A 14,080-nucleotide genomic window follows, 5' to 3' on the forward strand; every position below is an offset into this window, starting at 1 on the left:
CGGATTTTATCCACAACCAGACGATCGTGGTATCGCTCATAGATTTCGTCGTTCTGTAGGCTAATTGCCCATACCCATTTTTTTGCTAAGAACCCAAGTCTCCAAGAAATATATAAGGACTGGCAATATCATGGTCTTGTACAGTAAGAGCTTTGACCTTATGGTGAAACGTTTCGAGCAATTTAAAAGATCGTTAGGGTAAAGCACAATTTCGACGAAAATTTCTATCTCAAAAAAAGCGAGGTATGATTCAGAAAAAATGCTTGAATCACCTAACCATCCCTGTTTGACTTTCACTCTTATATCGTGCTCCCCACCACGAAGCACAATTCTGGAAAAGTTCATTGCCATAAATTAGCAAGCTACATAAATACATATATCCTAAAAATCTACACAATCTTTATAGAATTGGACATGCCATGGAATGACACCATGTTATTTAGAGGGTGGAACCATGGCTATGTGATATAAACCTCGATTCAGCTGTTGTCAGAAGAAACCATAAGCTTATCATGCTTACCTAGACTCTCCCAGCTATTAAAATCGTGGAGGTCCAAAGATCGGACCAATCTAAATAAATGTCTCAAGGAACCATGATTTCATCATAACTCCTGCGAAACCAGTATCCCACCATCAAAGTGTCAACGTCGTAACCCGCTCAATGCTCTAAAAATTAAAGATAATTTAGGTGGTAGAACCGTGACTCTATGATATGCAAGCCAGGCAAAAATATAGCCTCTAGCATCATGAGCTCATCTTTCCGCAGATAAGATAATTTATGTGGTCATTAGAATTGTGGAAGCCGAAACACCAAAGCGGTATAACTAAGTATCTAAAGGCAGAACAAGCTAAATATTTCGATACGTAGCTACATTGCCTTAACTACCGGAATCATATCCATGGGCTCGATATTAACTCCAAGTCAGATATCGCCTTATTTTTAGCATCTTGATCGTCGATCTTATATTGGGGATCATGATGCCAGCTCCTGTAGAAGAGCTTCCTCGAGGAAGGCCAGGTACTCTTACTCGCATCGTCAATCTTCCTAAGTCATTACAGTAGGTTGAAATCCCTGGAAAAAAGTAGAAATAAAGAGCGCAAATAGCTACGTGTTTATAACTTGAATTTGTTTTTCTTTTCTGAGAAAAAAAATTTGACACTGGTAAAGATACTTCACTAAAACCTCAAGTTAATCTGTCATCACGTACTGCCCTGTATCACGAGTCGAATATAGCTCACTCTAGCTAAGACTCCTTGGGCGACGATAATAACTGTATCATCCTGGCCTCCTTTGCCTTGCTTTTGCAGAAAAACATTCACAAAAAGAAGTCGGTGAAACCATAGCTAGTGAACCATATCGGAATCAAGCAGCAGTACTCATAAAGGTAGAGGTGAACAAATAATACCCACTGAGTTTGAGCAGATTTGGGCGGCGCTGGATGTGGCCTTTAAATTCGGAGTATTTCAAGGCATGGGTGCTTGAACATAACATATTAGGGGACGTGTTCTACATTCGGACAGTAAGACGGACGGACACAGCAATCACTGAACAATCATGGAGATAAAAGGATATAAAAGGAAGTAGTTGCCTAGATGGATTGTTTGGAACACGTATATAGTATGTCTGACCGGCACGACCAAATAACCTAATCGGTCACGAAAACATGCGATTTTATTATTCTAGAAAGCAGTTTCTCCCTAGTAACGTTAAGTTTTTCAAGAAACTCAGAGGGAAGCCCAGTAGTGATGAGATGAGGCATTCAGGCAATTTCGAGGCAAAAAAATTATTTAAGTTACAGTGTGGGGGTGCCGACATAAACTCCTAGATTCTTTTGTTTTTCGTGGATACAAATTAAATATCTCCCTGTCATCAGAAGGCTAACCTGATACCGTTTGACACATTACTTCTAGCTAGCCCTCCTGCTCTCCTGCTTTATCAAATCGGAGAAAACCTTTCACCAACGAAAAAGGAGAGGGAAAAGGAAACGATCAGTTCAAGGAACCTCCTACCGCTCAGTCCCTTCAACAGTCAGTACGACTCCAACTACCAGCTCTCGTCAGTATCTCTGTGAAAACGTTGTCTGGGGAGGGCTCTCCTGTATTTGCATAGAGTGGTTGTCAAGTTCCATTCCATCTTCCATAAGAAGGAAAAGGGAAGTGTTCGTTCATCACTCAATTGGGAAACACATAGTCAGGGCATCATGCCTTTCCAAACTTGTGAAGAAAACACTGAAAAGTTTCACGTCCGCTTAGATTTCTAGCTAATTAAGTAATAAGTTTCACCATGCTTTCGATTCAGCCAATCTAAGTTGCCAATGAGCCACGCAGTCTTCTCCCTTGCACTTGTAGATAGCTTTACGCTTCTTAGCAAGAAAGATAACGGGGATCATTCCTGCGATCACCACCACAACCGACTCTGAAATAGTCCGGTAGGCGGGTAAAATCCCCAACGTTCATCAGGCGGTCAGGGGAAATATTGTTTTGCATGGAAAACTGCAAAGCAATACTTTGCCGGTAAGCAACCTGCAAATTTCGAAACTTCATTGCTACCGAAACGTCAACAACGCCTCGGATAGGGACTGATCTCACCCCAAAGACGTTTGGCTATCGTAAAGCGCTGATTGTTTTCTGGAATGTGCACACGTTCCTCGACAACAGTAGCGAGGATCATCAGAATGATCGCTTTCTTCAACTCGAGGGGGAATTCCAACGATATAAGCTGAAGATTCTGGGCTAAACGAAGGGTACTCTTCTGGAAAACCAAGTGGTAGCAGACGCCAATCCGGTATCCGGTTGTTTTTAGCGGCTCTCGCAAGGTGCGCTTCCTTAACCTCGGAGCTGGTTTTTTTAACAGACTTCTAACCACAAGATCCGGCCCAGGTTAAGGAGCACCACACTTGCACAGTTCTATGCACCTACGGAAGCTTTCGATATAGTGGAGAAGAACGGTTTCTATGATCACTTGCTCACAATTCAGAGGAGGCTTCCTAAAGGTGACATTGTGATCGTGATGCGTGATATGAATGCCAAGGATCTGACAACACCTTGCTCGGACATGTGATGAGGAAAGACGATCTTGGCTACCGTAACCGTAATAGTGAGAGGTTCGTGGATTTCTGCAACTTCCATCATCACTTTGCGATCAACACTAGTTTTAAGAGTTGCCTCCTAGTTGTGCATAGCGAAAAAGTCGCTGACATCGACCATCGAAAGGAATCACCATCGATGGTCGCTTGCGTATTGCGTCCGTCACTTCCCGCAGGATTGGAAAAAACTGCAACCGCCCAAGTTCAACATTGACGGTTTGTATGATCCAGTGTTCGACAGGAGAAGAGCTAACATATCTTGCAAATTCTCTTTTCTTGGGTGGTACGCAGGTCGTCAGCCACGTCCCGAAGAGGCGTCATAAGATCTGGCTGACTACGGAATTATGGATGTGAATCAATGAGCAGAATGGATTGAAGGCTCTATTGACCGCCGCAAGTGATGGCGAGCGTGATGCGGAAGAACTTGCATGTGGTCGCAAATTTTTAATGGTCCTGTGGAAGACGTTAACGATCAACTCCACACCCACGATAACAAACAACTGAAAAGATGAAAGGAAAAGATCACCTCGGTTCTTAACTTATCACCTATAGTTTTTGCAGCTCTGCTATTTCCACTCGTGCGAAAATCCAGGAATTCCGAGACTTTTCACAGAAAGTGAATGAAGTCGATGATCGTTAAGATTCCAGAGAAAGGTACCCATTTTAAATGTAACAATTGGAGAGGTATCTACATGCGCCCTGCCGTCGCAAAGATAATAGCTAAAGTAATCCTGCAACGCATTAAAGAACGTCTCGAAAGCTTAATCAACAGAGAGCAGGCTGTTTTCCGCTTGGGATATTCCTGCATTCGCCACAACAACTCGCTACGGATTATTTTGGAATAGTTCGCAAAGTTTAGATTTTTGCTTCACCTGCTCTTCATGTTGAAACTTTCGACAGAGTGAACAGGGAGTGTATCTGACGTGCTCTAAGCAGGAGTGAAACTGCAGAGAAATGGATAATTATTGTCGGAGCAACATATAATGACGCAAAATATCTCTCATGGTCGAAAGCAGAGTCCGCAAAAGTTGCATTTTATCACCGATATTATCATACTTCCTCTTGTTATCGGAGGACGTGAAGGAGTTCAATGGACGATGACATCTTTCCTCAAGCTATGCTGATGACTCGACTATAATGATAACATCTGTTTGCTCTCGCACAAAGTCATGGACCTTATCCCAAAACCAATATCAAGTTGAGACTATTTTGTGCTAATGTTCTTTCTGTATCGCTCTATGGGAGTAACACGTGGAAAGTGACAACCACTGCCACTCGAAAGCTTCGAGGTTTCGTCAACACCTGTCTGCCACGTATCATCGGAGTGCGCTATTCTGATATTATTTGAAACGAAGAGCTTCATCGGAACACAGAACTGTCACCTGCATCGGAAGACGAAAAGGGCATCGGATGGATCACAAATTAAGGAAGGCGGTAATTGCGATGCTGACTACGCCACACGTTGGAACCCACTCTTCCAAGATGGCCGTCGAGTGGCTCGCCCCAAGAGCGCTTGGCGCAGGACAGAAGAGGGGAAGTGCGGACATCTCGGAAAGTCCTGGGGGGAACTGAAATGTATTTCAACAAACTGGGAACGATGGCGCGATGGCTGGTTGCCTCACTATACCTAGACGCAAAAGGCAGCCATAATACTTCCCCAGCGATATTTGCTACTTCTTCCAAGATGAAGACAACATTTACAAAAACATACTCCTTGGATGGCCTTCCAAAGCTGTGCTAGCAAAGCATTCTCCTTTCAAATGTCGATGCAATGTATCTTCACGTCGTTTAGGCCAAAGTCTTATAATTTTGCGCATAGCAATTTTATGATAAAAAACCAAACCGGCAGAGTTTTATCAAAGTAACAAGAAATGTATAAGACTTGTAAATTGCTGACCCATAAATCGCGCTCTGACTTAGTCACTTTTGCAACAAACTAGGAATGCTACAAGCGAATTCTACTCCTTATCATAGAATGAATCACAATACCAATTACCATACTTGAGGGTTTTGTAAATTTAAATTATCTTAACCGTGAACGATTGATCGGCACATTTGTTGGCCATTCAGACTATGATAACTCACTCTACCTTTGTAGCAACCGTATTTGGAAGTCAGCTTCATTTGCTTTACTCACTATAAAGTCAAATTCAGAGCAAAGGTTTGTTTCAATCTCTTTATTTTCCAACTTGTTTATATCAAGCACATTTTTCTAAAATAAGGTTTAGGATGATTTTTGATTTCAATTCTAGGAAATCACAACAGGTCATCAGTGGTGCTATTAGAATTCCATTCTTTCGTTGCTTCAATCATACACAGATTCAGTTTGTAAGCCAGTTCACATCTGGTAGAAAGCATGAAATTCATCAAAAAAGTCTAAGGGTTGACCCTGCCCAAAACATACTCATCTTTGTCTTTGATTTCACCGCATTTATCGATGAGATAAAACGGCAATGCTAATTCCTCTTTATCTACCGCAGATTTCTCCACTATCTTCTTCGTTTCCGCTACATCCATTTGATCGTCTTTTATGACCTATAATGGTACACATCAAAATCCCTGACCACTGTTGGCCTTAGGACCATAAACAGCAAACTTCAGGATATTCAGGATATCCTACTTACAATCCCTATATTCTCGGCTATACATTTCAGAGTACACTTCCCTCCATATGATAAATTCGTATCATCGTTAAGCATTCGTTCAATTTCCTCTATTAAATATAGAAATTGGTGAATTTCAATATAGCATTGAGCAGTAATACACAAACTCTACCATCAGAAACTCCGGGAATTTTGCATTTCTTGGCTATGACTCTCAATTCTGAGTCGTCCGGAACTTCTATGGAAATGGGGTCCTCGTCCTGGAATAAAGTCAGTTAACTCAGGATATCTTTCCACACCGTTTCACTGATTTTACCAGCCCAGCCGATATGCAAACGAAGATAACTAACAGAATACTTGTAACTCCCAACTTAGCCATGCTCACGGTCAAAATTCTTTTAGAGTTTTCCGGAATTACTATAACACTGTCACTGCAGAAACAATTTTCCGAAAGTATATACCGCGAGTTTGAATTCAACTGAACTGAATGGAAGGAATTTCCTACTATTTTATAAGAGCTGCCATTTCCCACTCCATAACGAAAAAACCCCAAACCTCACAACCACATTTGAAAGTTTCTGAGGGTATTTCTCTGGAAAAGCAGAAGCAGGATAGGCCCGTGTGGCTCTTTGTATACATAACAGCATTTCTCTTACTTCAAGCCTGAGAACTTTTAAGTAAAGCATCAAGAACACAACACAACCCTCCGTCAATCAACCTTTTCTATTTAAAAATGAAGGGCAACTGGGATTACCTAATTTCCACCTGCCAAAAAAACTGCTTATTTTTCAGACAATTTACAGATAAGAAAATAGAAGCAAAGTAACAACTGAAATTCCGAAAGATGATATTGAACAGATAAAAGATTGTAACCAAGAATAATAGTCATCAAAAATGGCATTAAGCCCATGAAAGTTTGTGCTATGCTCAGACACCCTTACTCATTGTTCAGTACGAGAACCTTGAAAATTGAGTCATCGCAAAGAAATCAGTAATTAGTATGATCCAACCATAAAAATATGAATGCGTCATGAATTATATCTGAAATATGCCGCAGATTTAAAAGCAAATCTCGGTGGAAGTCCATCGTCAGTTGGTCGACTTCTGTTTAATTCTCGAACGAATATTGCTTTACTGTAACTTGCTCCTTTTCCATAGCCAAACTGCCTTCTATCTTCTTTCAAATGTAAGCATGTCTCTCGATGACATCAGGTTCAGTTTCCCCCATCTTTTGACAGAAGCTCAAAAAATACGTTTAGTATAGTTCATTTACCAACGGTATCCACCTCATGGACTAGTCAAACCAAAGTTGTGTTATATGGTAGTGGAGATCTTTTTACTTTGTCACATCCAAAGTTAAATATTTGAGGTCAAATTATGTATTCCTCTCCTTGTTGTGAGAATCCTCTCAGTGCTCCAGCCATTCTTCCTTCTTCCAAACGTTGCTTTTCAGCCTCTCCATCACTCAGCAATGGTATAACCTTCGCATTTCCTCCACCAAGTTGTCAATAACCATTACCCCAGCATCCACAGATACTAGTTCGTCCGATATTATCCGAAAGGCGTCCTGGACCACATCGACGTTATATACATATATTGTTGCCCCATTCGCCACTGAATAGGACTTAGCGCGTCGACCACCACCACGTATCATCGTTGACGGTTTATTGAAATGTATTCAAGCTCCATCCAGGACTTTCTGAGATGCTTGCACTCCTCCTACAGTATCCTCAGCCAAGTGTTGCTGAGGTAACCCAATCGTCGCCGACCTTGCGATAGTAGATTCCATTGCATGGCGTAGATAATAATAAAGTGTTTGCCCTACTTAATGTGTGTCCTATCCACTGCCACCTCCGCCTTCTCATCAACACGTCTACAGGTAACTGGCATGTGTGCCGACGAAACTCTTCGTTCAAAATTGTATCAGACTAGGGTATACCGATGACACGTCGCCAACAGGTGTTAACAAAGGCTTAGAGCTTTCGAGAAACAATAGAGATGTCACTTGTGCTCCATGTGCTAGCCCTATATAACAAAACAGAAAGAACATCAGCAGTCTTGATCTTGGAATTGATATAACCACATTTCCAGATTTTAAGCAAAACAACGCAAGCGTATTCGCCTACTTCTCCTAGTCCAGATTCATTTGACTAAGGTTTATGACTCGGCGAGAGAGCTAGCGGATGTCATCAGCTTAATGGGGGTGATTAAAGAAAAATTGCATAGTCCTTTGAATTCCCCCAGGCCCTTCAGACAAGCAGCATGAAGATCGCCACCAATAACAACAAGAAATAAGATACAACGCTGGCGACCTCAGGTTTGAACCTCAAATGCTTCTGAGATTTTACCTCGGTGCTGCCAATAGCTGTTAACTACTCCAGGCTCCCACTCCCCCCTGCGCAAATTATTCCATATACGCTTTCTATAACAGCTGTCGAAGTCTCTGTCAAAATCAATGAAGAGCAAGTGAAGCGAAGATCCGAACCTCGCACACTGTCCAAAATGATCATCAGGGTGTAGATGCGGTCAATGCAGGAGGATTCACAGCGGAAATCAGCCTGTTCTCCGCCGATCAATTCAGGTGTTCCTTGATGTATTCCAGGATTGTTTTAGATATTATCTTTTCTAAGACAAGGAGCACACAATTACCCTTCCAGTTATCGCACTCAAACTGAGTGTCCTTTTTCAGAATCTTAATAATGGTTCCCTCGTTCCATTCCCTGGGAAAGTTCTTGCATTATCAGGATTTCCCTATAAGGAGAAGTAGCATCTCCATAGTTATTTGCCTTTTGGACCTACCAATGCTGGTTCCTTGCCTCTCTTGGTAAGTGTTTTGAAAACATCATCTGAGTAGATGCTGAACCTTTTTGGCCAATAGTTTGCAGTTTCGGTCGGGTTTTTTCCAACATTTCTTGGTAGACCAACTTGGTATGCAGACAGATTGCTATAATATGTTTCTCTAGAACTTAGTGCTTGATGTATTGTTTTGTAAGGATTCTGATCCCTCTGTGTACTTTGAAGCCGGACCCTGCCGATTAGTCATCATCAGGGTACATTGTATAGTCAAAAAGGTATCTTGATACTTTGAAAACAAAACATTTTTAATATCAAATAAATCTACGATGTCAGTACTGTATCGAACATGATACTATTATAGTTAGAAGGTCAAGTTAGTGGTCCAAGTTGAACCCGTTGTTCTTGAGGTTTTATATTGCTGAAATCAACATATATGCTTGTGAGGTATTTGAATGGAACTGTGGTACCATTCCGTTGCTGAGTGATACTGCTCCTCATTCCTTATTGAGGAAATCGATTCTGACACTATGAATGCATTTTTAGTTTTATGTTCAAATAAGCTGGCATACCCTCTGGTAATTAAGTGATATTTTGGCCCACGAAGAGATACAGAACAACGATCTTTGCATGAAATCCATACACCTGGCAATATACAGTGAAGTCTAGGCCCGTCTATTTCACTAATATTTTCGAGGCATGTCCAAAAGAAGAAATGTTTCCTGGTCAGTGGAAAAATAACGTTGCTTTCCAACCCATTCTACGGTGGATTCAATAAGCATGATGGTAGATCTGGAAAAAGGTGCGTTGGGTTCTGACGGCTGCTATGCTATATTGGAATTGGATGTCACAAATGCATTCAACTCCGCCAGTTGGAATCAAATTAAAGGGACGTTGACTGACATACATAGGTGCTCCTGGATATTTGGCGAGTCTAGTCAAAAATTACCTCTCAGGGAGGACTCTCTGGTATGGGACGGATGAGGGCCCCAAAGAGTATATTGTTTCAGAAAAGCACCCAGAGGACATGGGGGTCTACACGGAGGTAACATTAAGAGCGGTAAAATCCTGGCTAGAAAGACCGAGCTGACCTTGGCGGATGAAAGAACGGAAACGGTCTTAATAATGCACTGTAGAAAGAAGAACACTTTTAAAGCGGAAGTCGGTAGACATACCGTTGTCTCGAAGTCGGCTGTGAAATACCTGGAGGGTTGGTTGATGCCAAGCTAAGCTTTAGAGAGCACATAAAGTATACATGCTAAAAAGGTAGCTAGTACCACCGCGCCACTTGCAAAAATGCTGCCGAATATCAGCGAGCTACTAGCTGAAAGGGCTTCCTCATCCCCGATCTCGAGATCATGAAACGTTAAATACGTATGAAAACAGGATAAACTCAACCCAAGAAAATAATACAATTATATAAATGCAATCCATTTTTCCAGTAAAAGTGGTAGTTATTCGAACTATCTACGGCTGAATCTGAAGAAGACTACAATTTCTGACAAACGGGACCAAAAAGACCGGGGCGATCATTATCAATAATGAACTGTGCCTTGAAATTATATCACATATCAGCACAACCCAGATTAAATGACGCTCCGTAATGGTGCCCTTCGCCATCGATGCCTCTATGTACGTTTCAAATCTAAAATGCGATGGTTCTATTTTATTCTATTCTATGCTGGGCAACCACCAAAGACAACTAACCATCAATCGCGGTTATAAAGACAGTTAAGTCCAAGAGGTTATATGCAACGTGGACTGAATCCCACTGCCTTTTTGAGATAGGGATTGATTTTGTGACCACAATCAGAACCCCGCTCCGGAAAGAACAATGATAGTAGTCTAGACTAAATGCATGGCTCAGCATTCATACTGGTGGATCAAAGCGTACCCAAATTTCTATCGAACTAAGCCCTGCGGTATCGAGTTGAGACACAACTTCACGTTTGAGGTCTGCTTGAACGTGACCACAACTCCAATGATACTGCCACAAGGGGGCCAACCGCAAATAACCGGGCTGGAAGTACGTAAATCAGGGATTCTCCTGAAATATGTCAATTCAGAGGGCTATCCCGGTTCACATGGTACAGTATACCCCTGGTGAGATTTCGGGGACAAAATCTCGTCAGATAGGTCACCGTGCAGATTCGGGTCTGATCACCAATATAAACTTTACAAAGTGGGCATAGCGTTTCTCACTGCTACTAAGTGTCGGCCGACAGTATTGCTACCCCGTCTTTCTTCCCGTCACCTTAGAGTACTCAGTCTATAACCGTCGTTCGAACCAAGTGACCGAGGAAACCTTCATGTAATTATACCGGGAAACGCTGTACAGACAAAGAGATCAGTGGCATAACTTACTATGACCATACAAATGAGGATGTTTGAGATAGATATGATGTTCCACCCATTTTCAAGAAATTGCAAAAAACGCCATCAGAAAGGAAATGAACCAAAGACGACCGATGACTTGGCACACTAGGCGATATTTGAGAAGTTAACGAACTCCAGCAATAGCAGAAATTTGTTCATCCAATTTGTATGGCTAGCTACTATTAGGCCGTTAGGTTTTCTATATTAGAAGGCGTACATTCTTCGTAACATCTCCTGTTAAAACCTCTACTAATTTCTTCTAATGAGTGTGTTTGAAGTTCAAACTATGAACATCGCTGTACATCGACAGAATTCGAATTTATCTTCCATCAATGAGAACCCCCACTAAATGTACCCAAAAGCTTTTCAGGTTCTCGACTGTTTCCAAGATTTAATTTGAATTCACGTTCGGCCTTCAAAAAAAATCCATAGATTAATTCAGTTTTAGATCCTTCAGCACCCTCCAAAGTTATCGCAATTCCAACATTTCATATCTTTTTACTGTTTTTAAAAAGAGCGGGCTTGAAAATGTCAAACTGAAGAAGCACGATCCGTGTCGATAGCCAGACATTAAAATCAGCGCAAAAACTCAAAAATAAACGATCGCTGAAAATGTCAATCAACATTGACATTTTCCCAATGTGACTAAGCGACATCAAATCTTGTGTTACACTCAGGCCGCTTCTAGAAGTACTTCTTCGTTTTGGTTACCAAAACAGAAACCAATCATAGTCTGTTTTCACCTTGGATTTTCAAAGAACTGACTGCCAAACGAAACAAAAGCGAAACAAAAGAAGTTTTGAGAAGTACCTATCAAAGGGGCCTAACTCCACCACTCATGAATGCGCCAAATAATAAGAAATGAGAGGCGTTCATCGGTTTCCCTCCATTTTGAGATGAAATTAGCGGCGCACGCTTAACATTCATACCAGTGCATATGCAATCGTTCAAGCACGGGAACTCGCTTGGAAAAATCATAACTCCATGCCAAACTCAAAAAGATTTATCCTGAAAATGACCTTTAAATTCAGTTAGATCGGTTTTCAGTTGCACCAGTTCATTAAGAAATCCAAATTTACCAGTTTCCATGGAAATTTCAACAAATTCTGAGAAAGTTGCCGATCCCATTACCTCCTTGTCTAGGTCCTTATAAAGTCCTTCCGGAGCCGTAAAAAATCCATTATTAGCACATAATTCCAACTATTCGATTTTATGAAAAGTAACCAACTTTTGGCTGATCTTCATGGTATGATATCTACGGTGTCCTTATCGAAGATGTTTCTGAAAAGGCTTTCTACGTACGGTCTCATCACGATATCCTCCGATCCCAGCCCTAAATAAAATGATCAGTTTCTTTTCATAATCCAACATTGATCCTGCTGTACCTTTATTAGCCTTCATAATAGCATTATAACATTTTACAGTCAAACTTTTAATATATTGGTTTTCTCCAAGAAGACTATATACAGGAGGAACATGAATGAGTGCTTTGTGTGGGCATTATTCCTTAAACGTCTTGTACGGGGTGATGACAACAGCGCGGAAGGTGCCAAATATTGCCTACTTTTCTCCATAAAAAAAGCAGGAGTTCATTGAAAAACAAGAAGGCGCCAGGACCCCATAGCATCCCGCAAGAGCTAATAGATTGGTGCTCCACCTCCGGTCCAACTTGCTGCTCAGCGCATTTAATGCTTGCCTTTCTGAGGGATTCTTTCCTTCTCGCTGGAAGGAATCGAGGCTTGCGCTGATAAGTAAAGGGAAAGGAGAACGTGTCGTCTGCATACTTATTACTTTGTACGCTTGATACAGCTGGGAGAGTGCTCGAAAAGCTGACTAAGAATAGACCGCTGAAGATGGTTCGGTTTTGGAGCAACGAAGGCTACAGCGGATGCTGTCATGGACACTGCCGATTAGTGCTCGTTGTAAAGCTTGATGTCAGAAATGCCATCAATTCCGTCAGATGAAAAAACATGCAGGACACACGCCGTTTCCTGCTGTGTGAAACGTTAAACCGTCAGAGGAGTATGGAGATCATATCAGGGGTAACACGGGGATATATCCTCTGAAATGCTCCTTATGATCGTATGCTAAAACTCGATATGCCAAGAGAGTAGCGATTGGTTGTTTATACAGATGATGTTGCGGCACTTATTGAGGCGCAAAGCGGAGTTGGTACAGTGATGCAACGGGTAAGCGGATGGAAGAATGTTTATGGTTTCAGTGTTTCGCAAGCAAAACCCAAGGTAGTCATCCTGGCCAGAAAGAGAATTCCGACCTTGCATTCCATGTTGATCGGCTAGTTGTTAATTAAGTAAATATATATATATATATTATATATATAGCGCGTCAATCATGCATATGCGTCATCATTTGCGGTTACCTGAAATGCCTTTCAACTCCCTCACGATTTCATGAGACGCACTCCTTCTCTACTGTTCTGTGCTAAGTGCCCTTAGAACACACACTATGAGGTCTGGACTATATACAGGAGGAGCAAATCCAGCGCCAAAGGGACACGGAATCTCATTGTGCGCTTTTCGGAGAGGGACGAGACCTATGAGGTTAATTTATTGGTGTGTGTCGGTGTGTCGATGTCGCCTAAGTGCTTTTCTTCATCTTATCCCAGCAGAAAACGGATACATCCGAAAAAATAGTCTTGGATGCGTCTACTTAGTTCCTCCCTACTCCCTAGGAGAGAACACATAGATCTATTGCCGAGAATGCTGCGCGTATTTGCTTCCACCAAGCTTCCCATAGAAGAATTTTGAAGTATCATTCGCTCAGTGATTCTATTAAGATCCACTACCATTAAACTGAAATGAATCCTTAAGAAAGCTCTGCCTTTGATTCCTCCCAGGATGTACGAAGCAATAAACAGCTGTGCAATATTTATTATTATCATAAATGCTGCAACATGTTCGCGGAAACTCGCAAACATGTACTCACAAACACGTGGGAACACACCGATACACTGCATTTTGGTCGCGCAACTCCCATCGCGGTCGAACATGTGCAATGAATTTCCGTCTTCATAAGATTTCAAAGATTGCATTGGGAATTGAATTGGCTTTACATAGTCTTTTTGGTTTTCTCGTATATGGAGGAAATCTTTCTGTAAATTTTATTAATTTCATCAGGTATGTAGGAGTAGGTAAATCCTTTTCATAGAACATAATCCTCAGCAGGAGTAAGAGAATTGATGGAACTACATTTTTTGGCAGC

At 41.6% G+C, this 14,080-nt stretch overlaps 2 protein-coding genes across 7 annotated transcripts in view; one reads left to right on the top strand and one right to left on the bottom strand.

Annotated features, from left to right (window-relative positions):
- The window catches only part of LOC119656197 (protein sprint), a 586,096-nt gene that overhangs the window by 554,662 nt on the left and 17,354 nt on the right, over positions 1 to 14,080 (top strand). The gene's annotated exons all lie outside the window — the stretch shown is intronic.
- Positions 5,266 to 6,157, bottom strand: LOC119656198 (general odorant-binding protein 28a-like). The gene is made up of 5 exons (XM_038062587.1): positions 6,006 to 6,157; positions 5,862 to 5,949; positions 5,711 to 5,799; positions 5,491 to 5,621; positions 5,266 to 5,430 (listed from the first exon to the last, which is right to left on the bottom strand). The coding sequence occupies exons 1-5, from the start codon at positions 6,066 to 6,068 to the stop codon at positions 5,343 to 5,345; spliced, it is 459 nt and encodes a 152-aa protein (XP_037918515.1). The 5' UTR covers positions 6,069 to 6,157; the 3' UTR covers positions 5,266 to 5,342.

Source organism: Hermetia illucens, chromosome 4 (assembly GCF_905115235.1).
Source record: "Hermetia illucens chromosome 4, iHerIll2.2.curated.20191125, whole genome shotgun sequence".
Lineage (NCBI taxonomy): Eukaryota > Metazoa > Arthropoda > Insecta > Diptera > Stratiomyidae > Hermetia > Hermetia illucens.